Source organism: Eumetopias jubatus, unplaced genomic scaffold, assembly GCF_037043125.1.
Source record: "Eumetopias jubatus isolate StellerSeaLion01/CBP00866 unplaced genomic scaffold, mEumJub1_p1.0 scaffold_4, whole genome shotgun sequence".
Taxonomy (NCBI): domain Eukaryota; kingdom Metazoa; phylum Chordata; class Mammalia; order Carnivora; family Otariidae; genus Eumetopias; species Eumetopias jubatus.
The window spans coordinates 109,503,944-109,531,557 of NW_028274810.1; the positions used below are offsets into that span (position 1 = coordinate 109,503,944).

The following is a 27,614-nucleotide window of genomic DNA, read 5'->3' on the forward strand; positions in this document are numbered from 1 at the left end:
CGCTGGGAATCCCGTCGTACTTCCCCACCAGGCACAGGGCGGGGGTGCCCCTGGCCTCTGGGCCCCAGGACTATTATTTCATGTGGGTGTCGGGGGGACAGATTGCTCTCGTCATGCCACTTCTGACATTCTGGGCTTTGACGAGTCTCCAGACACTTCCATCAGCTAACAAACAGAGTCATTTATTATTTGGAGAAATTGATGACCAGCCTTGGGCTACTAAACAGAAGCAGTTTTCCCAAGCCCATGACTGGCTTGCGCCCTGACCCCTGCCCTCCCACCGGGGTCATGGACGTTCCTGTGCGGAGCCCAGGGTCGGAGTGCGCGAGAAAGTGGCCTGTTTCCCAGAGCCCCTGAGAACCCAGGGAGCCTGCTGCGCATCCTCCCCGCCTTGGCTCTTCTCACGGGAAACTGCTCTCAGCCCCGCGGTCCAGCAGTCACGTTGGTTTGTGGGTTTCTTCCGTACAGAGTGGGACCCAAACCATGGGCCTTGGAGGGAGGAGAAAGCCGTCTTTGTTGGCTGCCTCTTGTGCTGGAGAACCATCACACGGCTGTCCCTTCTGCACCGGCCCCAGCGCCTTGCCAGCAAATCCTAATTCCCAAATTGGGCCTTTGTGAGGAGAATAAAGGGGCGCTTTCTGATCCTTTCAGGAGATCAGGTGTCCAAGCCATGTCTTGCTGCCCTAGCTTGTTGCGAGCTCCTGGGGGTGGGGGTGCGGGCTGGCAGTACCTGTGCAGGTGAGGACGTGCAGGCACCTTTTGCTCCCCGCTGTCGGGCTGGTTCCATGGGCCCCAGAGTCCAGGGAAGGTTACGTGTAGTGTCCTGGGCACATCTATCACCCTGTGTCTGCGTGCTTCTGCCTGTTGGTCTGTGGGCGTCATGGTGGTTTTTTCCAGTTCCTTCTCCCAGGGCACGTGCTTGCAGTGAGCCTTCCTGCGTTTCTGTACCCGGGTGCACAGACAAGGGGCCCTTGGGGATTGTCAGGTATACCTGGGAAGCTTCCCGAGCGTCATGCCCAGGCAGTGTCCCCAGTGGAGCCAGTGGCTGTGTGGCCTGGTGTGGGACGGGCCCCTGGGGGCGGGCGCCTGCACCGGGGGCAGCACGGTCCCTCACGGCTCCCCTCCTTCCACTGGCATGTCATCTTCATGTGCACCTGCTGATGCAGCGAGGTGTTTCATTCTGCTCGCTCACTTCTCGGACTCTGGGGCGGTGGTGTCAGCGCCATACCGAGGGTGGACAGGGCTGGGGGAAGCCAGGAAACTTGCTGGGCTGGCAGCCAGCGAGGGTTGGGCCCTGGGCCTTGCGTCTGGGCCGAGGTGTGAGTGCTTAGCAAAGAGACCCTTGCTCGGTCCCTTTTGGTGGAAGCTAGGGTGCCCAGCAGTGCCTGAAAGGGACGTGAGACAGGTCAGACCAGTGGCGCAGCTGTGTGGTGAGCACCTGGGGATGTGGGGCCCTTGTTCCATTCTGCAGATGAGGAAACTGAGGCCCAGAGAGTGTGGTACTGGGCCAGAAGCTGTGCTCGCTCCGTGGCAGCCCCTCCCGCTGCCACCCTCCAGCACCGCTCACTTCCTCCCGCCCACGCCGGGAAGGGAAGGTGGTAATTGCCACCTTGGACCAGTAGCGCTTGTTAACAGATTTTTTAGATCTTTTATTTTATGTTCATGTAGCCACGTCTTTATTTCTGTAAAGGCCTCTGCTGACTCGGGGAATGGGGGAAGAGCTTCCTCCCGCAGTAGCGTGGTGTGGGGGCCGAACGTCAGCTTTGGAGGGGAACTGGGTTAGTGGGGGCCTCCCCCTCCCCCGGGGGACCCGCACCGTCGACCTCTTTACCTGAGCGTGATCGTACCCACCTTACAGGTCGTGAGCCACGCTGCAGAGAAAGAGCACCTGGCCTCCCGCCTTGTCCCTGCCGTGGCTCCCAGCGGTGGCCATCCCGTGGCCACCAGGGCCTTCTGCAGGCCTTTGTCAAAGCTGCTGAAATTGTTGTTTGGGTGACTTGTTGGTTTCTGTGTCCAGCCAAGTCCATCGGGACACGGGGCTCTTGCCATCTGTCCACTGTACCCCCCGGGCCTGGCACAGGGCGGGCCAGCACGGGCCTGGAGAGTGTGCGGGAAAGGTGGTGCTCTCCCCGCAGCTGAGGCCCTCTGAAGGCTGCCCGTGGGGGCCATGCTGGGCCGTGGCATGGCCAGCACCCTGCACCCTGCCCTGTGGCCCCAAGTGGCGCAGGAGGGTGGGAAGGTGGGCTTGTCACAAAGGGAAAGGAGAGAAGAGGCAGGTGGTAGCCTCCGAAGCCTCCTTCCGGGCTGCCCAGGTGGAGTGTGCTGGACACGTGGAGCCTGTGGAGGGAGGTCCCGTGGGAGATGGCCAGCCCTTCATTTCAGTCCTGGCCTGTTGCCCAGACACTCGAGGGGGCTCGACCAGTGTTCGAGCATTGGGTCACTGGGGGTGGCGGCTGCACCCTGCTGTCTGTCCCCATGCCGGCGCGACCTCTGGGCAGGAGGAGGGTGCTGTGGTCAGAGTCAGCACCTGGGGCCGGACTGAGGGCAGGAGAGGAGCCGAGGACGCCCCGGTGCAGCTTGGGGGACGGAGTCAGCTGGGGAGGAAGCTGCTCCAGCCAGGGGCTCAGGCCGGCCACTCCCTCAGCCCTGGTCTCAGGCATGTGGTCTCTTCGCTTCTCGCCCTGGAGCTCCTCTGTGTCGGAACTGGAGCCTGGAGTCCCAGCTTCACATCCTGCCTGTTCTGGATTCCTTGGTGTCTTGGCCTCAGTGTCCTCATTGGTAAAATGGGCGCAGCACTCCTTTGCAGGGTGTTCGGGGTTGTTGGAGATAGCTGGCTGGAAGGAGCTTTGACATACTGGGAGGTGAGGAGCATGGGGTCACCAGGTGGCTCTGCTCATCCTCCAGTGGCCCTTTGAGTCCCTTCTCTTACACACACATACACACTCACACGTGTACACACGTGTACGTACGCGCCCCCCAACCCCCCAGCCCTGACGTGAAGCGCACCTTGGCTGACCTGGGGGTGGGAGGGTGGGGAGCGGGCTGTGAGCCAGGGCCTGGCTTTCTGGCGGGGTTGGGGGGGGTGGGGGGTGGGGCTGAGGCGGGCACATCGTCATCTTCCCTGTTGCACGTTTTCTGTGTGAAGCCAGGGCTCCACAGTGGGACCCATTCCTACCTCCTGCACTCCCTCACCCCTGGGGGTGTGCAGGGTGGAGACAGCTCCCCACAGGCACTCCTGCACGTCTGCTCACTTGTACTCAGAGTCCCATCAGTGAGCACATCATTAATTGAAGGGAAAAGCCGCATTTTATTGAATTCCAAAATTTGGTAAATTAAAAGCAATCAATACAGAGTGAAATGACATAAAAAGCCCTCTTGGCTCCCGTTTCCTGGGGCCCAGTTTCCACGAGGGCGTGTGCAGGACCCACCGCCCCTGGTGGTGTGTGCGCCCTGCTGTGTAGGAGGCCACGCCTCCGTTTCCGCAGCCCCTGCCTGGCGGCTAGACCCCGACTGTGACCTGTGGCCGCCCCCAGAATGGACTTCCAGTGGCTCACAGGCCTGTGAGAAGCTCCAGTTTATGTTCACATGCGAAGGACCATTTCTTGGGTTATCACCAAGAATTGGGAATGCGATGAGTCCATGCTCCAGCAGGCCTGTGGGGGTGGGGGGCTGCCGAGTGTGCCCTGAAGCTAGGCCTGGGATGGCCCGAGGTGGGCTCAGGGCGTCTGCCGGACCCTGATCCCTGCAGCAGCCCCACGCGGCTGGCCAGAGGCCTCATGGCCGCAGCCCCCGTCAGGGCTGCAGAACCTGGACTGTGGTTCCCCTCCCCTCCAAGATTACGGGCTGCGGGGCCTGCAGACCCCTGGAGGCCCCTGGTGCCCAGAGCCGAGGCTTAGCCCCGACGGGGAGCTGCCTGCCGCGAGCCCGGGGAGCAGCGGTGGCCTGGGCCGGGTGGCAACTGAGCGCACCTGCGCTAACTGGTCTGTGTCTGTTGTCAGCAGAGTCCCCGGGCCCCTTTTGCTGAGCTGCCTGATGATGAAAAGATCTTTAATGGGGGTGACAGCATGTGGCAGGGCCAGGAGCAGGCCCTGCTTCCGGAGATCACGGAGGAAGACCTGGAGGCCATCCGGCTGCGTGAGGAGGCCATCCTGCAGATTGAGGTGAGGACCTGGCCTGATGAGTGTGTGTGTGGGGGCTGTGACTGTGCGAGTGACGGCACCACTGGCCCCTCGTCCCTGGGTACTGGAAGTGCGTTGAGAACGCAGCAGGACGCTGGCTCTGCCAACAGTGGGCCCTGAGCCTCCGTGAGCCCCCGCGAGCCGCCGCATGTACCTGTGGGCGCATTCTCTTCCCCCCGGGCCTCTGTCTCCTCATCTGCCCGGGAAGTTGGAGCTGCTTCCAGGAGCTGGGTTTCTGGACACATGTCCTCTGAAAGCAGCTTGTTCTAGAAAAACAGGAACGTGGGCAAGTTGGTAAACTGAGTCACCGGTGCAGGACTTGTTGCCATGTTTGCTGTCCCACCCTGGAAGGAGGTGGATGCCCTGCCAGGGAGGCGGGGTTCAGCCTTACTTCTAGGGCCCCCTCCCCACTTCAGCCACTGCCTCTGAGAAGCCCCTGGCCCTTCACACTGTCCTGCTCCTCGAAGGGGAAGGTGATGGGCTGCTCCCCTCTGCTGGGACATCCAGAGAAGGAACACACACACACCCATGGCCTTTCTGTTACAGCAAGACTAGCTTTCCACCAGAAGCTGAGAAAGGGATCCAAGCATGGTTGCCCCTGAAGACATGGGGTGCTGGGGTCCCGAGAGGCAGGGAGATCTGCCTCCTCTTTGGCTCAAGAACTGAGGTCCCTGTAGGAAGGGCCCAGCAGCCCCTCTGGCACACCGCGTGTGGGTGGTGGGGAGAAGGGCAGAGGTTGGGAAGCCAGGCGGTGGGGGTGCTGTGCTCGAGGATGGGGCCTTGTCTTGGCACCGGGTGGGGGCCCACCTCTGAAGGCGAAGCTGCAGGATGGGGTTCCGAGGAGTCCCTCGTGTGAGTGCGGTTCCTCCCACAGCGGGCAGTCCAGGCCTGGGCCCTGCTCTGGTTCTCTGTGTGGTGACTAGGCAGAGGGTGGGCTTTACCAGGGGTGACTGGCCCCGTCAGCCGAGAGTGGGGGCCCGGGGCCCTGGCCCATCTCGGACCTGGGGTAGCGTGGGACCTGCCTGAATTCAGCCAGTCTATTCTGCAGCCCTCGGAGCCTAGTGGGGGTCAGCCGGGGACCACTGTGACCAGCCTCACGGGGAGCTTATGTCCTCATGTGCAGCATGAGGGTGATGTGGACCTGCGGTCGGGCTTGCCCGTGGGTCTGTCCCCAGTTGTGCAGCTGGGCCCGGTGACGGAGCCGCTCAGTGTGAATAGTGGGGGGGCAGAGGCTGGAGTCCTGGGGACAGGTGGACTGCCCCAGGCCCCCATAGGGCCGGCCCACAGCCCAGCTGCTCAGGGTGCTCGGGGGCTGCCCAGAGCTACAGGGGACAGTGGACAGCGGTGTGGGCAGGTGTGGGCAGCAGCCTCAGGACATGCGTGGGTGGCTCACACGCTGCCGCCACCTGCAGTTTCCCTGTGGAACGGAGCAGGCTTCTTACCACCCCCAGTCTGCCCCCCACATTTGCCCCTTTGTCCCTCCCAACCTCTGGCGGCTAGCCTGTTACTGTCTGTCCACCGGTCCCAGGGCCCCCCATCGCGTGTCAGGCCCAATCCCCAGGGCCCTGCGTAGCTGGCCTGACGTTAGTTGAATGAGCTGTACGATGGGCTAGCACCCCCACCACAGCGATAGAGGCCTGGGGCCTGCACCCCTGTCTGCGCTGCCCTCCTTGCGGCCAGTGAGGACCCCCGCAGGCAGCCTCTCGTCCTCACGTGGCTGCCACGGGGGGAGTTGCTCGTGGCCAGCAGGGTCATCAGCTCACTGTACAGGTGGGTCTCTGCCTGCCCAGCCCTGGGTCCACTTTGCGGCAGTGTGACTGTCCAGGGGTGGGATGGGGGCCTGGAGCCCCACAGATGCAGTGCCGACCCCCAGTTGGGGCGTTGGGGCGCCAGTGCCTGGGCCTCTGGCTCGCAGAGCCACACGCGCTGTCCTTCCACCCCTTGCTCCATCCTGCGGGGCTGCTTCTGCTCCTCCTGCAGAACGGCTTGGCCCTGGGCACAGGGTGGCCCCGCCCTGCTCGGCCCCACCCCACCCTGCGCGTCCCCACCTTGCCCAGCTCGGCCCACCTCTGCCCCACCCAGCTCCACGTGTCCCGCCCTACTCAGCCTTGCCCTTCAGCTCTGCCCCGGCCCACACAGCTCCACCTTGTCCAGCGCCACCCCACCGGTCCTGCTGAGTCCAGCTCAGTCCAGCTCAGTCCAGCTCCTCCCCACTCAGCCCTGCTCGGCTCCACTCAGCCCTGCCCGCTCAGCCCTCCCCTACCTAGCCCCACTCTGCCCTTCCGCCCTCCTGTGCCCCACCCAACTCAGCTCCCCTCTGCCTGCTCCTCCCTGCTCTGCCCTACAGGCCAGAGCTGCTCACAGACAGCCTTATCAGCACAGCCGCCCGGGGCCTAGACTCTGCTGTGCTCCTCCTGAGTTCTGGCCTCCTGGGCCCGGCCTGAGCTCCACCTTCTCATCACCGAGTATTAGGGGTGGGCCTGGGGCAGTGCTGGCCCGCTCCCATCAAGGCTGCCCGCACGTGTGGAGTGTGGGAAGGAGGGCCGCAGGGCCATGCTGTGCGCCTGGCCTGAGACACCCCTGCCCCAGACAGGCTCCCACATAACCTGCACGCTGGGCTGATGGCCGCGCGAAGCACAAGAGCCTCTTCCTTTGTTTCCGTGGGAAGACTAGAGTTGAGAGGGAAAGCACTGTGTGCAGGTGGAGCTCTGGGGACACCTCGCCCCGGAGGGCTGTGCCTGGCTGCTTTGGTAGCTGCTCACCGCCCCGGGGATGGCCATGCTTGGCCTATGGGCTCTGCACATCCCCTGCCAGTGGGACATGTACTTGCGAAGGGGGGCTGGCCAGGCCAGGCACACTGGTCCCAGGCACAGGCTCTCAGGACACCGTCACCCCCTTCCTGATGGGGAGGCCACACTGCTGGGGCCCATGTGGCCTGAGCCCTGGCTTCTCCTGGGCGAGGTGCATCCAGAAGGCCCGGCCAGGGTGAACAGCATGCTTGCAGGAGCCAGAGGATGGGCCCCTCCGACAGGGAGCAGAGGAGGCTTGAGTTATGACCCCCTTCCACCAAGCTAGCTCTTGGCCTCTCTGGGCTCCTTCTCCTTGCCTCTGATTTGGAGGCAGCTGACGCTGACCACCTGACACTGATCCTAGGTGGGCCGTGACCTGGGTGACCCTACGCCTCCCAGGGCCCCAAGGGGCTGGCTGGGTGTTGATGGCTGGCAGCCTCCTGGCCTGCAGCCCTGTCTATAAAGTGGGAAGGGCCATTTCTGTCCCACTGGGAGCTCAGACTCTAACTGGGAGTGGGCGGGACGAAGCAGGACCGCCGAGGCACCCACTTAAGCTGCGTCCAGGCGCTGCTGCCGCTCCCCACTGGCAGGTGGGCTGGCAGGTGGCCGGGTGGTAGGCAGCTCTGTCCCCAGGTCTGTGTGCTGCCCCTTGGTGGTCTGTCCGTCCACCACAGCTGTGCCCGCACCGCCGGCCAGCCTCTCCTTCTCTGTGGCCTCGCCCCTGCCCCCCTGGAGTCTGGCCTGCAGGGCGCAGTCCCCACTTCCCATTCCCACAGGTTGTGTACCCTCGTCCTGCACCCGCCGCAGTGGAGCACGCGCAGCAAGGCCATGGCCAGTCTGGGCAGAGCCAGCCCTCCGGGCCACAGCCTCTCTTGTCCCTTCCGGCCTCAGGTCCCCTCTCTGAGCCCATTTCCGAGTCCTGTGGGGCTGTCAGAAATGGGGACCCTCGGGTAGTGGGCTGTGGGAAGTTCCCCCTGGAGCGCTCGGCTGAGTCCCCTGTTCTGGAGGCGCCCACCTCCCAGAGGAGTGGAAGGTACATAATCTAGGGCTTCGTGTTCAAGGTGCGGGGGAGGAGACCCCTCACTTCTTTCTCCGGGGAATGAGGCTGCCCCAGGAAGGTGGCTTGTCTGTTGTCCTCACAGCTGCGGCCGAGACCACCCGTGGTCCAGTGTGGCCTGTCACCACCAGGGCAGCCAGCCGGTCCCAGCAGGAAGGGCAGTTCTCACTGTGGAGTCTGGAGGGGCCGCTGTGGATGCAGCGGGAACTTCCTTGTCCCTTGTGGGGAGGGGCTGGGTGGCCTCGGGCTCGTGGTCACAGAGGGGAAGTGGAGGTCGGGCCCAGGGTCCCAGCCCCAGCCATGCCACTGCCTGGCCATGGGAGCCCTGAGGGGTCTCTTCTGGAAGCTTCAGTTTGTTTGTCTGTAAGGCAGGACCATGTTGGAAGGGTTGAGGGAACACGGAAGATCTTTGTCAGCCCACAGGTGACGGTATGCTGCAGAGCTGGACTGCCTGGCAGGGGCCTCACCTGGGCAGAGCCAGACCTGGTGGGTGTGGGTGGGGCAGGGCGTAGCTCACAGCAGCCCCTGCAGCCCCTGCCTCACCCCTCCCTGGGAGCTTCTCGAGGCCCATGCCCCAGTTCACGGCCCCAGTTGACACCCTGCCAGGCCCGGTGCGGGCTACTGCTGACTAGGGGTTCACCCCAGGGGGAGACCCTGCTGTCACCAGGGCGCTGAGGTTGGCGGAGAGCCCGGGTGCCAACACAGGAACAGCGAGGGGCCCTTCGGGGGCCGGCCTTCTCCGGGGGAAGGAAGACTCTCATGTCTCCCGGTGCTAGGCTCTTTCCAGCTTCTTCATGTGGAGGATCCAGGGTGCTTTTGTGATGTAGCCTTGGACGTCCCGCGGCCTCGCCTCGGCGCTGTTGGTTAAGGCAGTTAGGGAGGTGGAGGCGTGCTGGGCTGCCTTGTTAGGAATACCACGGCAGGTGTGTTGGGGTGGCTCCGAGGCCCCCCGGCACCGTTCTGTGGAGCACACGCTTCCCTCGGTCCCTTTCCACCAGGTGTCCCGGCTGTTTGGACACGCTGGTGCCTTCCTGCCCGGACCCCCTTCCTCCAGATGCTCGAGCAACTTCCGCTTTGTACCTCCAGGTCTTGACGCAGGTGTTGCCCGTCTAAAATTCCAGTTTCTCCTCTGCGTCGTTGAACATACCGTGTCGTGGATGATCTTGTTGTGATGTTTCTCTTCGTGAGAACGGAGCCCACAGAGGCAGGGACTCTTGTCTGTTGTGGTCGTTGCGGTGTTCCTACGCCACAGAGGACACACGACACAATCTGGATGCTCGATGACTGTCGTCTGCACAAACACGTGGCTGGATGGAAGGATGAGGGACGGGTGGAGGGGAGACGGATGGAGGGGAGGACAGATGAGTGGGTGGATGGGGGGTTGGAGGGATGCATGGTGCGTAGGTGGGCGCGCGGGGGCCAGCCGGCCGGATGGGTGGTGGGTGGAGGGATGAATAAGTTTTACGTGCGGGGACTCTATAGCAGATCTGTGACTTAATCAGAGAGTTCTGTTGCCTGTATTTATATGCATCGTTTCATCAGCCCTCACAAAAGCTCTGCGAGAGTGAGCACTCCTGTGTTCCAGTTTTATCCGAGACGATGCGGAGGCTTAGAGAAGCCACGCCCCTTGGCCCAGCCATGCAGCTCGTGTGTGGCAGAGCGGGGATGCGAGTCCAGGCTGCCTGACTCAGGAGCAGGGCTTTGCTGGCGGGCGACAGTGTCTGACCCCTGCCTCTCCATCAGCCTCTCTCCCCGGGGGGTGGAGGTGGGGGAAGGGTGCAAGCGGTCACCCAAGTGTGCAGAGTCCAGGAGCTGGGCATGGAAGGAGCTGGCCCCTGCGGCCCAGCTCTGCCTACTCACGGCCCTTTACCTAATCCTGCTTGAGGCTGGCTCTTCCTGTCTGGAGGGTGGGGCAGTGCCTCGCCTGCCAGGGGCCGGAGAGGTTGAATGAGACGGACACGTGCCTCTAGCCATTGCCAGCAGGTAGCAGGCTTGCCAGGCACGGGTCTGGCTGACGGAGCTGGGGCCCGAGTCGTGTGTCCACTCCCAGCCCGGGCAGCCCACCTCACCTGATCTCACCCGGGAGGGTGGCGCTCCCTGCTCCCGTCCGGAGCGGAGGTCGCCTGATCCAGCACATTAGCTGCTTTGTAGCCATGGCTGCCTGGCAGGCCCAGGAGGGAGGAGGCTACCCTCCCTGAGGTCGGCACCGTGCAGCCGGACGCGGGGGATGGGGGTTGCTGTGGCTGATGACGATAAATAAGTGAATAAATCAGTGAAATTTGGCGTTCCATTAACTGGAACAGTTGTGTTATAGGTGGATGGTTGCCAAGATCCTAATTATAAGAAGAGCTTGTGTAATAGAAAAAGTGCCATAGTGTTTTCTTTCTTTTTGTTCCCGGAAGTGAAGGGAACACACAGGTGCACACGCACATACACGCACGCCCATCAGGGTGTTACTGTGTCCCGTGCAACGTTGTTACTCCGTGGTGCCGGTCGAGGAGAACGAAGATTCTGTATGAGCTTTTAACGAGTGCTAGTTTTAGAAGCAATCAGGAAAATAATTGCATGATTTAAACATTTACTAAGTGAAGGTGTTTTGAGTCTCTCCCTGCTGCCCACTCTCCCGCTTTCTGGTACCACAGCTGGTGCCGCCTGCCATCCCTGGAGGGTGCCATCCTGGGGCAGCTCTGGGGGGCTTCTGGGCCCCCTAGTGCAGGCCCACCTTCCTTCAGGCCCGTGACCAGCCTGGTTCCGAGCCCTCCCCGCCAAGGACCGAGGACCGGGCTTCTGCCGGAACGTGGCTCCCACCCAGGCTCCTGGGGGGCCCCACATCTCTGGCGCATCCCCCAGGCGTGCCTGGGAGTTGGGCCCCACCTGCCTTTGGCATCCTCCTCCGGGAGCTGAGGCGTGCCCAGGTGTCCAGGCACAGTGACTAGAGGGACACTGTTCCTGACAGTGGCCTGCACCCAGATGTTCCCATTCTGCATGCTGCCTGCTACTGAGGCTGCCCATCCACACCTCTTCTCTTGGGCCCTCCCTCTCCTGGCAAATCAGCAGCTCTGTCCCCAGAGCCGACCTAGTCTCGCTGCCCCATCCATTCTGCAGATGGCCATTGGATGCTGGGGTGAATGAGACACAAACCCCTCACCCCCAGGAGGTCCCAGCGCCTGGGAGCTGTCTTGCAGGAGGCACACACCTGAGAGCCAGGCACAGCTGGATGAAGACCCGTCCAAGGAGCACCACCTCCCTGCTCCTCCCTGGCACAGAGGGCCAGGGCTGTGGGCAGGGACTTGCGGGAGGCTGCTGCCTGGGGCTCTGGATGGGGTCTGCAGCCCCAAGCTCACCAGCCCCTCCCCGCAGTCTGCTTCCCTCCTGAGGGTGGCCCCTCACGTGTGCCCCCTTGTGGCATCCCTGTTCTCCTGCCCACAGTCCTGCAGCCCTTGGACCTGGCAGAGACCAGCTGAAGCATGCAGGGCCTTGGGACACCCTCTCATCCTTCGTTCCTCCCCAACACGGCTTAACTGTTTTGAGCAAGGAGAGTCTTTGTTCAGAATGATGGGGGATGTCTTACAAAATGGAGAATGCTGGGAGGGTAGGGTGTGCAAGCCCCCCAATAGCTGGGAAAATAGGGGTCCTCTTGCACAGGGCTCAGGGCTGGGTGAGGGCTCTCTGGGTCAGGGGGCGTCCAGGCCCGGGGAGGAGAGGAACTGAGCTCCAAGTGGATTACCAGGCTTTTTGTCCTGACAGGTCAGGGGGATGAGCATTCTGCTCACCTTGTAGGTGGCACAGAGCGGGAGCGAGGGGTCTTGTCCTGGGTGAACAACGGGGTGCCCTCGAGTCCATCACACATGGGGGAAGAGTCCCATGGAGAGGGGGTTCTCTGCAGAAAGCATTTTCCAGAACACCAAAGTGGGGGGGGGGTGGTTCTTAGTGTCGCTGTTTCCAGGGGTCCAGCCTGAGCTTCTGTTGAAGACAGCTGGTGTTTATGTGTCACTGACTGAGAGGGTCATGGGTCGTGGATCTCGGGGGTGAAGCAGGGCCTCAGGGCGGTCTGCTGGGGACGAGGGCCGGCCTTGCTCCTGTAGCATCAGTCAGCCCGGAGGCTGGCAAAGGTCCGGGATTTTGAAGAGGGAGGCCTGGAATAAAGAAGGGTGTGTGTGACAGGTGACCTGGACCGCCAGGAGCCCAGGGAGTGGGAAGCTCCCAGGCGCGCAGCCCTGAGATGTGGGTGCCCCTGAATCATGGTCCAGGGTGGGTCACCCCGCGTAAGGCTCCCTTGCTCCGCACGGCTGCTTCCGGCGCACTGAGGGCTCTGGGGGTTGGAGCCCAAGTGGACGTCTGCGCATCTCCTGCTCACGCCAGCCTACCAGGTGGTTCCCACTCCAGGTGGCCTGTCTGCCAGGCCGGCCGGCTGTGGACAGGAAGCCCGGGGCACGGCCCACCTGGCTCCATCCGTCCGACTCTGGGCAGGGCCCCACGTGTGGGCTGTCACCGGCTCCTGGCGGGGTTCTGAGAACTGCTTCCTGCAGAGACCTCCTGTGGGGGGCGGGGGGGAGGGGTCAGGCCCTGGCGGGAAACGTTTGTAAAGCCGGCTGGCAGCAAGCTGGGGAACTGCCTTGGCCACTGCATCTTTCAGGGGGGCCTCCCCCGAAGTCCAGAACGTGAGCCGGACTGGGGACGCTGTGTTTCGTCCCCGCTGTCCCAGATTATTGGGGTCAGTGCTCTGCTGGACGGGGACGAGCCAGCTCAGCCGCCGTGCAGTGTGGTGGCCGCCCCTCCCCTGGCAGGTGGCCCGAGAGTCCCAGGCCCCCGGGAGGGTACTGGGCTCGGGTCCCCTGCTCCACAGCTCCCCTCCTTGCCCGGTCCTTTGCTGAGTGTGGCTGTGCCCCTAGGCCACCCGTGGCCCACAGCCGCCGCTGCCCGTGGGAAGAGATAGAGTCCATGAATCCTGCCCGTGTGGGCAGTTGTGTCGTGCGACGCCCCCCTGTGTACTGACACCCAGGTGTCGTGACTGCTGGGGTGCCCTGCAGTGGTGAGGTGTGGCTGGGTAGTGACCTGGGGTAGGCCAGCCCAAACTTGGGTGTGATTGCTGGCTCCAACATTGATCAGTCACATGCCCTTGGGGGAGACCCTTAACCTCTTGGTGATTTGATTTCCCTGTCTGCAAAGTGGGGGTACTGGCAGGTATGCTCACATATAGCATGGGGAGACTGAGTCACCTTAGAAAGGCTCCTAAGAGTGCCAGAGTCCGGGTGTACCCAGCACCAGGCTCAGGGCCCCCAGATGAGCCCCCTGTGAGAGGCCTCGGTGACGAAGCTCGAGGTCGGGCGTGGCTTTCAAGTGCCCAGCCTCTGACAGGGTTGGAGCAGAAACCTGGAAATCTGGGCAGGGAGGCAGTGTGACTGAGGCTCTGCTGACCGTGACATCTCAACTTTAGGGTGGAGCCTAGGCTTGGCCTCCCCAGTCGGAGGCCTCACCCAGAAGCTGTGGTGACGGGGATCCCAGAAATGGGCCCAGGCCCAGGGCCACCCAGCACCCACCCATCTGCTGCCGTCCTCCAGAGCCGAGACCCACAGGCTCGCCTGTGGGCCGCCACCTTCCCAGCCACTGGCTCTGTTTCTGCAGAGTGGCCGTCTGCCCTGCACCGTGGTTAAGCCCATAATTGAATTGCAACTGATAGTACACGAAGGTTTAAGATCATGCTAATTGCTTCATTTCCCAGAACACTCCTAAAAAGAAAACGAATTTCCCCGTAGTATTTTGCAGTGGGTGAAATGACCCTTGTGGAAATCGATCCACGTTCCAGAACGAGCTGCAGAGTGGGAGGACCTGGGGTGGGGTTCACACCCCCCGCCCCTCCTGCCCCCTCCCTCACTGGCATGAAGGAATCTTCCCTGACTTGGGCTCAGCCCCGGCCATATGCCAGGCACCCAGGGAGGAAGCTTTGGTTTTGCTCACGTGATAGTTGAGGAAATTTGTCCCCAGGGTGAGCAGTCTTGCCCAGGGTCACCTGGCTGGCCAGTGGAGGAGCTGTCCCCTGCAAAGTGGCATTCAGGAAAAGGGTGGCCTTGAAGCCAGTGGGCACAGGTGCCAGTCCCAGCCTTCCCTCTCTCTCGGAGGCCCTGGAGGTCGTGGACCCCCTTGAGTGTCCACAACCTTCACTGTCAGATGGGTGTTGTGACCCGGCCTCAGGGGTGCTGCCAAGTACAACGGTGCTGTGTGACATGCCCCCAGCATTGCTCCAGGCGTGTGGCCTGTGAATAATATGGCCACGTCCGTCACAAGCATCACTGCTGCTTTGCTGGCAAATGGAGATAAGACATTTGGACAACATGGAGGATGCAAGATATGCTTAAGCGGAATACCTCAAATCCTCTTGGTCCAAATATCTACACTTACCCTGTTCAGTAGCTTCATGAAGCCGCTCAGTCTTTCCATGGCAGTGGGACTGGCATCTATCCACCATCTACCCATCCATCCATTCACCCACCCACCCGTTCACCCATCCATCCACTATTTATCTCTCCATCGTCTGTCTACCATTCACCACCTATCGATCATCCACCCATCCATCCATGTGTCTACCCATCCACCCACCCATCCATCCATCCACCTATACATCCACCCATCATTCATCCCTCCATCCATCCATGTCTCTATCCATCCACCCACCCACCCATCCATCCATCCATCCACCCATCCACCCACCCATCCATCCACCCATCCATCCATTCATCCACCTATACATCCACCCATCATTCATCCCTCCATCCATCCATGTCTCTATCCATCCACCCATCCATCCATCCATCCACCCACCCACCCACCCACCCACCCATCCATCCATCCATTCATCTTCCTGTCCATCCATCAATTCATCCACCCATCTACCATCCATCCACCCATCCACCATTTATCCACCCATCCATCCATCCATCCACCCATCCATCCATCCATTCATCCACCCACCCATCCATCCATCCACCTATACATCCACCATCATTCATTCGTCCATCCATCCATGTCTCTATCCATCCACCCACCCACCCATCCATCCATCTACCCACCCATCCACCCACCCACCCATCCATCCACCCATCCATCCATTCATCCACCTATACATCCACCCGTCATTCATCCCTCCATCCATCCATGTCTCTATCCATCCACCCATCCATCCATCCATCCACCCACCCACCCACCCATCCATCCATCCATCCATCTTCCTGTCCATCCATCAATTCATCCACCCATCTACCATCCATCCACCCATCCACCATTCATCCACCCATCCATCCATTCACTCATCCACTGTCCTTTCATCTACCCATCCATCCGTCCATTCATCCACCTATACATCCACCCGTCATCCCATCCACCATCCATCCACCCACCATCTGTCCATCCGTCCATCCCCCCACTCCTTCAGGATTTATTGAGCAGCCCCTGTGTGCTAGCTTGTGCCAGGAGCTGGGTGTACAGAGAGGGAAAGATACCACCTTTTAGTTAAGGAGCCTCAAAGCAAGTATGGGGAACGAGGTGTCTACAGGACCAACAGGCCTGTAGGAGGTACAGACAGTGTTGGCAACACTGCCCTGCCCTTGACTGTAGCCCTCCAGGGCCAGCCCTGGGTCCCCTGTACCCAGTGAGGATGCTTACAGCTCTGGGATACCCAGGGAGCTTGGGGTTTGGCCTTGGGATCAGGAAAGAATGTTCAGATCTCAGCCCTGTCTCTGACTTGGTGGGGGCGTGAACCAGACTTGTTCCTTGTTCTTGGCTTTCACTTAGCACTCCCTGATGGCTGTGCCCTTGACCACCACACCTAATGGCCATCCTCTTGTTTCCACAGAGTGACTTGTTGGATGTCAATCAGATCATCAAGGACTTGGCCTCCATGGTGTCAGAGCAAGGAGATGCCATCGGTGGGTATTTGTGCTACCCTCTGAACCACCTGCCCCACAGCCACGTGCCCTTTCCCCCAGGTGCAGGCAGGGCTGCCTCCTAGATGAACGAGAGCCAGGGTGGTTCTGGAGGTCTGAGCCTCTCTGCTGCCCCTCCACTCCATGTCCCCAGGTCTCCCCAGCCCTTCAGGAAGGCCAGGGTTGAGGAGGCTCATGTAAGAGGGTGGCCCACCCATTCTGCTCATTGAAGAGTCTGGGCCTCCATGCCTCCCACCCTGGGCCTTCCTCCCAGCCGAGGACTCCCCAGGGTGAGGACAAACTGTCCTGGGTGGGGGAGGGGTCAAGGCTGCAGTGAGTGCCCCAGCAGAGAGAGCTGGACGTGTGGAGCCCAGAGCCGCCTGGAGCGGGCTCCTGTCCCTGGTTTCTGTCTTCCCTCCACGTGAGACCTCAGCCCCACCCAGCCTGGTCTCTCCACCCCAGGTGGCCACGTGGTTCTTCCTGCTGCTGTCCCGAGGGCCTGGGAGCCCGGAGTGGGAGGTGTAGGAACCATGGTTCTCTGGCCCAGAAGCGTGGGGCTGACTCCTGGTACCAGAGCCACTGGCCAGCACAGTCAGCTCCCAGCTAGCCTCTGCCTGCCACCGCGCCCCCCCCCATTCCAAGGTTCTGAGGTCCGTGTGTGTCTTGCTCCCCACGGGGCAGCCAGGCCATGTCTCTGGCGGTGCTGCACCCCCAGGAGAGGAAGGGACTGGAGACGGGGCGCCCTGCGGCCTCCCGGGGCTGCTGTCCAGCACGCTTGCCTTTCGCCCTTTCTCAGAGCCTGGGCTGTGCGCAGGGCTGTGCTCGGCGGCTGTGCAGTGGTTCTGCCCCAGCATGCCTCGCGCTGGTCTCCACAGGCCCCTGCCTGCCTGGGCTGTACGTCCTCCTGCCCTGCGCCCCTGTCGGCCTCAGCATGGCTGCTGCAGCCGTTCTCACCTCTGGCTGGCTGTCTCCGGGTGGGGTGTGCAGAGTGTTTTGTCCACTCCAGATGTCACCCAGATGGTCACTCAGTCCCAGTGACAGACTGATGGGGAGGGGCTATCTCCAGGTGCAGGGGGGAAGAGGGGCAGGCAAGGGCTGACTCGTGGCCACCGTGGTCAGGCCTGGGGACCCTGGAGTGGGACACCTGGGGCCGAGAGCAGCTGAGACCGCAGGACCCCACAGTGTGCTGCTGTGGGTGATCTAACCATGATGGATGATGGGCAGGGGCCCGTGTGCCCCTCTACAGGGACAATGGAGGCTGTGAGCCTGGCGGTGCTCGGCTGGGCCTGGCCTGGCCCGTCTGCTCCCCAGCTGGCCGTGGGCCTCTGCCTGCTCCCTCAGCCTCTGGTGCCTTTCCAGGGTCCAGCAGCAGCAACACGTGCCGGCAGAGCTCCAGCCCAGAGCCAGCCGTGGCGGCCCTGCTGCCCGGGCTGGGCTGTGCGCCCCTGCGGCAGGGCCTCCACTCCCGCACCAAGACGCGCAAGCCCAACTTCAGCCCCCAGGAGACGGAGGTGCTGGTTCAGAGGGTGACACGCCACCACCCGCTGCTGTTCGGGGCGCTACGGGGCACGCCCTCCCGGAAACACCGCGTGTGGAACAAGATCCTGCAGGCGGTGAACGCGCTGGGCTACTGCCGGAGGGACCTGGGCGACCTCAAGCACAAGTGGAGGGATCTGCGAGGGGCGGTGCGCAAGAAACTGGCGGAGCGCCCGCGGGCCCCTGGCCTCATCCTTACCCCTGTGGAGCGCATGGTGGCGGAGACCTTCTCAGCTCCAGCCCCCCTAGGCAAGGGCCAGGCTGCCGAGCCCCTGCCAAGTAAGTGGGCCCCCTAGGCCTGCCCCTGTGCTGGGGTTCCAGTGAAGGGCCCCAGGGAGCAGGACCCTCGGGGAGGGCTGTGAGTCTGACCACCACCCACATGTAGACGGGAAACTGAGCCTGGGGTCCGCGAGGGGCCCACCCACCTGGGCAACGGAGGAGCTGGGGCTCAGAGTCAGTCTCATCCTGGCCCCAAGCTGGGAGTCCTTCTGGGGGTCCCCCCACCATGACGTAGCACAGCCAAGGGCCTCCAGAGGCTCAGGGAGCAGAGGACGAGGGGCCACGCTCCCCTCCCTGTCCCGACCTGGTGCCACTCCCCTGGTGTGGGGGAGCGGGACCACCCTGACCCCTTCCTGTGCTCTCGTTATGGGGGCCCTTCTCCCTGGGGTCACTCAGCCCCCAGAGCAGACCAGGGCAGTGTCCAGCGGCTCTCAGCTTCCCAGGGCACACTGACCCCCCCCCCCCCACGCTGAGCCCATGCACCCGCCTATAGGCCCCCTTATCTGGAAGTTTCTGTGTCTGGTGAGGAAGGCATGGGGTGCTTGGTGGGGTCTTCCCGCTGCACACGGCCACCTCTGGCCTCCAGGGTGGTGCTGGCCTGGACTCCTGGTGCCACCTCCTTCTGCACCTCCTCCTGCTGCTCCTCTTCCTCAAGACACCTCTGAACGTCCTGGTCAGTCTGCCGCAGCGGCTGCGCCTCTCCTCTCGGCCAAGATGGACTCTTTGTTTCCGGAGGAGCTGCTGGAAGCCCCTTGGGGACGAAGCCTGGAGCAGGACCAGCTCTCTCTCGAAGGCCACAGCGTGGACCGCAGGACTCAGCCTGCACACACATGCCCCGGTGGACGGCCACAGCACAGTTTCTAGTAGGCCCAGCGGGACATGTGTGCAGACGCACCGTTCCCTGGGGGCTGGCATTGGCCATGGGCCTGGGAGACGGTCCAGGATAGGGCCAGCCTGTCAGGCCAGGGGAGGCCACCACAGTCTCCTACAGGCAGGGCCAGACCCAGTTTTGGGGCGCTGCAGGGCTGGGTGTGCACCCTGGGGTGCCCGACCCACCCCACGAGTCCCCAACCCTGGAGCTGGGCAGGAATTTGGTGGCTGTGTTGTTCCTGAAGGTCACTGGTGCTTGGCTCAGTAAACTGGCTTATGGAGGGGTCCAGTCCAGCACAGATGTCCCTGCCTGCCCTGCTGGGCCAGGCGCCCCCTTCCTTAGACCCTGCAGCCCCTGGGCTTGCCTCCATCAAGGCGGCCAACTGACTGATTCCTTAGTGCTGGGAGCTCCTCCTGGGAGTGTCCGTCCCAGACGGTGCTGATTGTCACTGAGTGACCGAGTGAGAGGGAGTGGCCTGGGGCCGGACCTCCCTGACAGGGCTGAGCTACGGGTCAGGGAGGCGGCTGCAAAACCTGATCTGGGGTGGGGGTGGGTGGCAGAGACTACTGCCGCAGGCCCCACCCGTTCCTCCGTCTGGGTCAACGCTCGCCTGGCGCCTGGGCAGGGTCAGGCCTGCAGGGGCCTCTCACGGCCGCAGGGGCTGAGGATAGCCAGTTGGTAGAGTTGTGGGGCCTCCATGGGGGGCTGAGTAGGCAGCTCTCTGGCTGTGCCTTGAGGTGCATCCCCCTGCTCTCTGTGAGTGTTTTGGGAGTGGTACTGAAGGGGGTTCTCTTCGGCCCCCCGAGGCCTGGCCTGGAGTCTGGGTGCCCCGTAGTCTCCGGAGCAGAGGCCCTGCAGGACAAGGTCCTGCTGAGCAGCCCCTGTGCGGGGCCTGGGGGTCAGCAGAGGGCACCTGCAGATTTGCCCCTGACCAACTCGGGGTCTTCGAGAGGAAGCAGAGGTGGTTCAGGGCTGATGAAGCATCGGGGTGTGCAGGCCAGGTGGTGGGGTGCCGCCTGCCCCCCTGGCAGCCCCTCGGGGAGGGAGCTGGGTCTGGCAGGCGGGTCTGCTTGTACCGTGGCCCAAAGCAGAACTGGGTCTGATCTGGGGGGCGCTCTGCAGGCCAAGCGTGTTCATTCTTGGTCTGAGGTGGCCTTTGGCTGTGGGATCGCTTGTGTCTCCAGGCAGCACCTGGCCATCAGAACCGGGCTCATGGTGTCCCCAGGGCCTGTGGCTCGGTGCAGACCAGACTTGGGCTTTGTCGGAGGCTGAGAGCAGAATGCTGGCACAGCTCAGGCTCTGTGCGGTGGCTGGACGGAGGCAAGCCCCAGCTAGGAGCGTGGCCCCCAGTGCCCGGCACTGGCCCAGACCCTGCCGTCTTCCTGTGCGTGGGAGCCGCTGCTGCTGCCCTGTGCGTCCGTCTCTTCCCTCCGGGGGAGCAGGGTGGGGCTGCTGCCGCCCACGGCCTGGGGGTGCGACGTGGCTCCTTGGCACCCAAGCAGGGCCGTGGCAGGAGCAGGGGCCTGGGTGGACACTGGGGGGTCAGCGCTGCACGTGGGGGAGAAGCAGGGGTGCTGCAGCACGAGAAGGGGTGAAGCCCTCCTTCCTCTCCTTCCAGTGGGGCTCCACGTGGGGGGGCTAGGCTTCGGATGCGGGGGAGGGAACCCCAGAGAAGACAGCCCCTCAGAGCAATCCACTGGGCAGGGGGCACGCTGTGCGCTGGTGGTGCCTGTGTTCATCCAGGCCTTCTCTGCCGCGGGCCTTGGGCCTGCCGCTCTGCTCAGCTCCGGGGCACCCCGGTGTGTCGTGCTCCAGGGGAGATGAAGGATTTGAATTGAACTATTTCTGCCTCTGAAGTCCTGTGAGTTTGGGGTCCTGTCTCCTTGTCCTTGAAACAGGAGCTGTGTGTTTGCAGTAGCCGGCAGTAATGGCCGCTGGTCTTCGGGGAGAGCGCCTCTTGCTGTGGCCACAGGCTTGCTCCATCTAGTGCTACCAGGATCCCTGGTAGCGTGTAGAAGAGGACGCAGTGTAGACGTGTTCTTCATCTGGATTCAAACCCAGTTCCTACTGCGGGTGAATGTCACAGTCTTAACTCACCATCACGCTGTGTGTCCCGCAGCCTAGCCTTGAGTTCCAAGTGGGTCTGGCACGTTTTCACAATGCGGCCTTTTTACTGCCAGCATCGTGGAGTGGAATGCTCTGGTTTCCTGGGGATGCTCTGGGCCTCGTGAGGGTGGCCCAGCTGTGCCGCCGGTGTCACTGGTCAAGGCTGCGTTGACACCCCCACCAGGCCCGTGCCTGACGCCCCACATTGAAGCCTGAGCCGGTTGGCCACTGTCTGGAGACCACGGGCCAGCACGCGCTGCCGCCCAACCACAGACCCAGGCAGGATGGTCCTTATAGTGGCTCCGTGGGACCTGCAGAGACAGTCTCTGTCCCTTTCTTCGAGGCAGGGGCCATGGTCAGGAGCAGGAGGACTGCCCAAGGGTGCAGAGAAGTAACAGGGCCAGGCCTCTATCTGGGCTGGCCTCGGCCCTTTCCTGAGTGGGCTGCCCTTGCCCCCAGGGGCACCTCCTGATGGCTTGGTGACCAGTGCCCACGCCAGCCGCGGTGGCCCAGTGCCCCATCCCTGCAGCCTCTGTCTCTCTGGAGGCTGGACTCCTCACCTGGCCTCCAGTGAAGCCAGCATGGGGTCCTAGTGACCACTGGGGAGGGCAGCGGCCATCCACCCCCCACACCTCTGGGCCTGGGCTCCCTGGGGCTCGCCCTTGGGGTAGCCTCAGGGTCACACTCTGTAATTCCTTCTATTGTCTTGATTTGCAGATAGGATTGAAGCCAGCCTTGAGGCTGCGTCCTCGCACACAGAGGCGGCCAGCGAGCTCCTGGCTGGAGCCAGCCGGCACCAAGTAAGTCAGTATGAGGGGACGGCACGGCTGGCCCGCGGCCCCCTCTGTCCCGTCTCCCTGGGAGGCCTAGGCCCTGCCCAGTACTTGGGAGGGGCACGCCCCCAGGCTCTTCTCTGAGTCAAGGGGGACTGGTGCGGGGGAGCGCAGAGCGAGGACTGTGGTGTCTGTACCCAGGGTGCCGTGCGCCGCCGCCTGCTGTCTGCACCCCTGCTGAGGCTGGAGTCACGGATGGGTCATGAGTGTGAGCAGGACCCCGTGAGGGATCTCACTGCCATGGGTGCTGGGCACAGCCACGGTTGCCCGGGAGCACACTCACCAACCTGCCTTTCCAGAAAGCTCTGTGGCTTCTCTTTTGCCCAGAAGGGCAAGCTGGGTCTGCTGGGGTCTGTCCCCTCCCTCTGATCCTCCTCTGACTCTCCTGCTCCTGCACCAGCTGCCCAAGCACCTGTGCGGCTCGGGGCTGCCTCTGGCCTGGCTCTGGTCTGGAGGCTGGGGTGGACCCTCCCTTCTTGGAGCCATCGGAGCTTGGCTTGGGACAAGTTGGCTGGCTCAGGGAGTGAGGGCAAATATCAGGCCTTTATTTGCTTGCAATGGGGCTTAGAGCAGCCCCGGGGACTGACGGCTGGGCCTCCGTGCTAACCCGCCGCCGCCGCCGCCATGTGAGCACCTGATTAGGCCAGGTCCAGCTGGGAGGGAGGCCTGGGCAGCCATCCTTCACTCACTCCTCACTCACTCACCGGCCCTCTGCTCCGTGCTGGGCTCTGACACACACAGATGGACACTGTAGAGACTGTCTCTCCATGAGTGGGCATCCCAGGGGGAGGGTGGGGTGGACAGTTCGGTCCGTGGAGAGGGGGGGCAGGGAGAGTTTCCTGGGAGAGCACACGCTCCATCCTGAAGGCCAGGTAGTAGTTGTCCTGGTAGAAAGGACAGCATGCTCAGAGGCCAGAGGAGGAGCCACCCCAGGGAAGGTCAGGAGTGTGAGCACTGTGTGGGGGCCGTGGTGGGCAGGAGCAGGGCAGAGCGTTCCAGGGAGATGATGCCCTCATTCCCTGGGGTCTCTGGGAAGTCAAAGCTGTGTTGGCTTTCCCTCTTCTCCATCAATGGCCCTCAGTATGAGAAGTCGGGGTGACGGAGGGTCAGCTGCACATGAGAATGGGCGAATGCTGCACCAGGAGAAGAAACAGGCTGCGCCAAGGTCTCGTCTGCAGGATGGGAGCAGAGGCAGGCTGACATCAACTCAGTGCTCACTGCCTGGCCCATGGCCCCTGCCACCTTACAGCACACTGAGGGCAGCTAGGCCCTCCACCTGGGACCTCTCCACCAAGCTTGGTCCTCCCGGAGTGGAAGGTAACAGTTTGCAAACGACAAGCAAGGCAGACTTGCCCGAAGCTCAGGGCCTGGCCTCTCTCTGATGGGAACTCTTCCAAGTGGTGGGGCCCGCCGGTCGCCCTGACCAACAGCCGCATCTTGAGAGGGAAGCAACAAGCCAGCAGGGTGGCTGCCTCTATGAATATCCAGGGCCACCAGGTTGGAAGGATCGGCAGATGCCAGGACCACAGAAGGAAGATGTGACAGTGAGGAAGAGATCAGCGGCAGGAGGAGGTGGAGGCTGCATGGGTGGCCCCCTGTGTCCATGGACACCTCATCAGGCTCAGACCCCCAGTTCCGTTTCCAGGGAGCTCATTGGACCCTGCCCATTATCACTACCCCATTTCCATTGCAAAGCAGTGACCCCTGTGCCGTAGGTGAGGTGAGCGAGGCTCAGGCCCAGGAGGTAAGCCCGCAGTTGCTGCCACAGAGGAAGGTCGTCCCACTCCTCCCCACCAGCACGTTGGGGCGTGTCCAGCAAGACGGGACGTGGCACAGCCCCGTGTTTCAGGTCCAGGTTTTCCCTGGGAAGTTGGCCAGTGTGCCCCCCACACCCTGACAAGAGGAAGGGTTAGCCATCCCTACAGCCAGACAATGGGGATTGGAAGTCCAGAGGAGAGAAGGGTTTCCCAAGACTGCACGGCTGTCAAGAGGCAGAGCTGGTTTTGGACCCTAGGCTCTGGGATTTCATGTCCAGGGCTTTTCCTGCTGCCTTGGGGAAACTCTGGTACACCCTCTCAGCCTCCTCGAACATCCACTTGCTGGAGGAGTGGACCCAGAGATCCATGGATAGGTGCCTGGATGGATGGAAGGATGGGTGGATGTGTGGGTGGGCAGAGGTGAGGGCGAATGGATGGGTGGATGGAGGATGGACAGATGGGTGGGTGGATGGAGGTTGGATGGATGGGTGGACAGAGGCGTGGATGGATGGATGGATGGGTAGACAAGAGGAATAGGTAAATAGATGGGTGGATGGAGGATGGATGGATGGATGGATGGGTGGACAGAGGCATAAGTAAATGGGTAGGTGATGGATGGGTGGATGGATGGGTGGATGGAGGTATGAGTACATGGACGGGTGGATGGGTGGACAGAGGTGTGGGTAAATAGATGGGTTGATGGATGGATGGAGGGGTGGACAGAGGCATAAGTAAATGGGTAGGTGATGGATGGGTGGATGGATGGATAGAAGATGGATGGGTGGATGGATGGATGGATGGAGGTGTGAGTAAATGGATGGATGGATGGGTGGACAGAGGTGTGGGTAAATAGATGGGTTGATGGATGGATGGAGGGGTGGACAGAGGCGTGGGTAAATGGGTGGTTGGAGGATGAATGGATGATGGATGGATGGACGGAGCCATGGATAAAGGGGTAGGTGGATGGCGGATGGATGATGGCTGGCTGGATGAATGGATGGGTGGATGGAGGATGGACGGATGGATGGGTGGACAGTGTGAGTAAATGGATGGATGATGGATAGATGGGTGGGTGGATGGGTGGGTGGATGGGGGGGTGGACAGAGGCGTGGGTAAATGGGTGGGTGGGTGGAGGATGGATGACGGGTGGAGGGACAGATGAGTAAAAGGAAGGAGGATGAAAGGAAGAAGATGGATGGATGATGGATGAAGAAATTGATGGGCAGATAGATGAGTGGGTGGTATTGTGAATGAACAGATAGAATGGTGGATAGACAGGGGCCAGCTGGGTGGATGTGTGGACAAATGGCAGCATGGAGGCTGGGCACTGAGGCTTTGCAGTTCCCAGGCTGAGGTTTGGACCTCAGTGTTACTGGAGGAAGACTCAACTTTGAGTCCTCCTATTTTCCTCCTGTGCGTGCTGCTGCCCACCACAGAAGGGCATCGGGAGACCTAAGTAGCTCTGTGTGCAGAGGGCCTCCCCATCCATCATCTCTCTGCCCCTCCAGTGTATTGCCCCAGTCATGGCTGCTGGGGGCTGACGTTTCCTGTCTCCCTCCACCAGCGGACGAGGAGGATGAGGCCCCCAGCTGCCTGTGGCTACCCCTGCGGACCCTGGAAGGGCCGAGCCTGCCTGAACCTGACCCCTTGGACCTACGAGGAACTATCCCTGCGCCTACCTCCTCGCCCTCCCCACCGGCCTCCCCAGCCTCCCCAGCCTCGGTGCCCCCTGCGGCTGGGTTCCCAGGGGCCCTTGGACCCTCCCCACCCTCCACTGCACCACCCCCACCCCCTGGGAGGCCTGCGGGGGAGGCCTCCGAGTTTGAGCAGCGGTTGCTGGACTCCCATCGGCGACAGGGTGCCCTGCTCTCCCGCTGGTCCCAGCAGCAGAGCGCACTGATGGCCCAGCAGAACCTGCTGCTGCAGAGGCTGGTGGAGCAGAGCCAGCGGCTGGCCGACGGCGTGGAGGCCCTCAACCGGACCCTCGAGAAGCTGGTGGAGGCCTGCCCAGTGCGGGGAGCCTCGCCCCCTGTTGTGGATGGCACCCCTGCTGGCGGAGCGGCCTGTGGGCCCACCAGAGGCTCCCAGAGCAGCGCCCAGGGCCCCCACCCAGGCCTGGAGGTCTTCTCAGGGATGATCCTGAAGGTGGAGGAGGAGGTCTAGGGTCTGGCCCCCAGAGGGCTGCACACAGCAGGGACTCCAGCCCTTCTGGGAGGTGGGCTGGGCGACAGCCGGGCAGAGTTGGGGCCTCAATGGAGCCATCGAGGACAAAGGACACCCTCATAGGCATTGTCTGTGGCGCTCAGTGACATGCAGGGAAAGGCTCTGGGGCCGGTCTGTGGGTCCTGGGCAGAAGTCTACTCAGGGACGTTGTGGCTGGAGGAGGCGGACGGGCACTGGCTGAGTCCAGCCTCCGCTCCCCATCCCGTGCTCTCACCGGCTGCGCTGAGTGCCTTGGAGGCCAGCGCCGGCACCTCCCTGCAGCCGCACAACTGGGGTGCCCTCCGGAAGCCACCTCCTCCTGCTCCTCCTGAATGTGTGGGCTCTGCGGGCTGGCTCCGGCACTTTGCTCGATTCTGCCAAGGGCACCACGTCTCGTCATTTCTCCCGGTTTAGATCTGTGGTGTGATAGATACGTGGACGCGTATGTGTGACTTGGTACTGTATGGGGGGATGCCATTTTGTACCTCCTGATTATCTTGCAAAAAATTATTTTTCTTATATAAGCATAAAATAATGAAAAAGGCAGGAACCGTAACGATGATGCTTGCCAACAAACGAGACAGAGTCCAGTCCTGTTCTCGCAGATGGGCTGTGCCTCTGTGCTCAGCCCCGGCAGGGAGCCCCGGGCACTTGCTGGGTTTTCAGATCTGCTCCATCTGCGACCTCCTGGGTCCCTTGTCGCGTCCCTCAGGGAGCTGGTGTTCCCCACCGGCCGTCACACAGCGACAGCCACACAACTCGGGAGGCTGTTCGGAGAGGCCAGCCTCTCCTCGGAGGCCAGCAGGAGAGGACAGGGCTCACCAAACCCCAGGGCCTCGCTGGTCCTGGGCCTCGTGCCCTCTGCCCGTCTCCTCTTGACCTCCTTCTGACCGCTGTGGATAAAAGCCTTCTCCAGAAGCAGGAGCCTGAAGTATTGGTGTGGGCAGGACAGTGTGCTGGTTCCCGGGCTCCAGGGAAGCCCAGTACTGAAGAGAGCCAAGACCAGTGTCTCAGGCACATGGGGTGGGACCCTTCTCTGGTTTTCCAGGTTCACCATGGACCAGCAGCGTGTCAGTAACTTTGTCTATGGAAGAGAGCCTAAACTCTTCAGCCATTCACCCAGCTGCTCCCTGTGACCTGGCCCTGCCAACCTTCCAATCTCCTCTCCCTCTGTGGGGACAAACAGTGCCATTTGCTCTCCATGGCAGCCTTACTCACATGGTCCTGCCCTGGAAAGCTTTTCTTCTACTCTTAGAACCTCAGTTCCATCTCCATGCCAACTCTAAGCCTCATTAATCTTCATTCTGGGTGGAAGGGATGGACTGTTCCTGTCCACTCAAAGATGCCCACTAGGTTGGCATTCACCTCCCTACTGGCTACGAACACTGCTTCCTCGCAATACAGGCTGATGCCTTCTCCAGTCTCAGACTGAGCCCTGAGCCAGTTACTCGCTGAGCCCTGAGCCCAGTCACATGCTGAGCCCTGACCTTGGTTACACGTTGAGCCCCGATCCCTAGTCGCACTCTGAGCCCTGACCCTGGCCACACACTGAGCTCTGATCCTGGTCAGACTCCGGACCCTGACCCTGGTCCCACACTGAGCCCTGATCCTGGTCCCACACTGAGCCGTGACCCTGGTCACACTCTTGAGCACTGACCCTCGTCACACTTGACCCCTGACCCTGGTCACACGCTGAACCCTGACCCAGGTCACACTCTGGGCTCTGATTCTGATCACACACTGGGCCCTGATATCACTCACACTCTGAGCCCTGATCCTGGTCACACACTGAACCCTGACCCTGGTCACACTCTGAGCCTGATCCTGGTCAGACTCCAGACCCTGACCCTGGTCACACACTGAGCCCTGACCCAGGTCACACTCTGGGCTCTGATTCTGATCACACACTGGGCCCTGATATCACTCACACTCTGAGCCCTGATCCTGGTCACACACTGAACCCTGACCCTGGTCACACTCTGAGCCTGATCCTGGTCAGACTCCAGACCCTGACCCTGGTCACACACTGAGCCCTGACCCAGGTCACACTCTGGGCTCTGATTCTGATCACACACTGGGCCCTGATA

General features: G+C 62.1%; 1 protein-coding gene across 7 annotated transcripts in view; it reads left to right on the plus strand.

Moving 5' to 3' along the window:
* The window catches only part of TSNARE1 (t-SNARE domain containing 1), a 101,332-nt gene extending 73,924 nt beyond the window's left edge, over positions 1–27,408 (plus strand). For 3 of the 7 annotated variants that reach the window (XM_088022730.1, XM_088022732.1, XM_088022729.1), the window contains 4 exons: positions 3,999–4,160; positions 15,874–15,946; positions 17,303–17,758; positions 24,890–27,408. In XM_088022730.1, the coding sequence (XP_087878856.1) occupies positions 3,999–4,160; positions 15,874–15,946; positions 17,303–17,758; positions 24,890–25,488 (1,290 nt within the window). In that variant the 3' untranslated portion in view covers positions 25,489–27,408. Of the gene's footprint in view, positions 1–3,998; positions 4,161–15,873; positions 15,947–17,302; positions 17,759–18,344; positions 20,074–20,527; positions 20,703–21,452; positions 21,536–24,889 lie in introns of those variants that run through there. The other 4 variants (XM_088022731.1, XM_088022733.1, XR_015768052.1 and 1 more) reach the window with 3 other exon arrangements.
* The last annotated feature ends 206 nt before the right edge of the window (positions 27,409–27,614 follow it).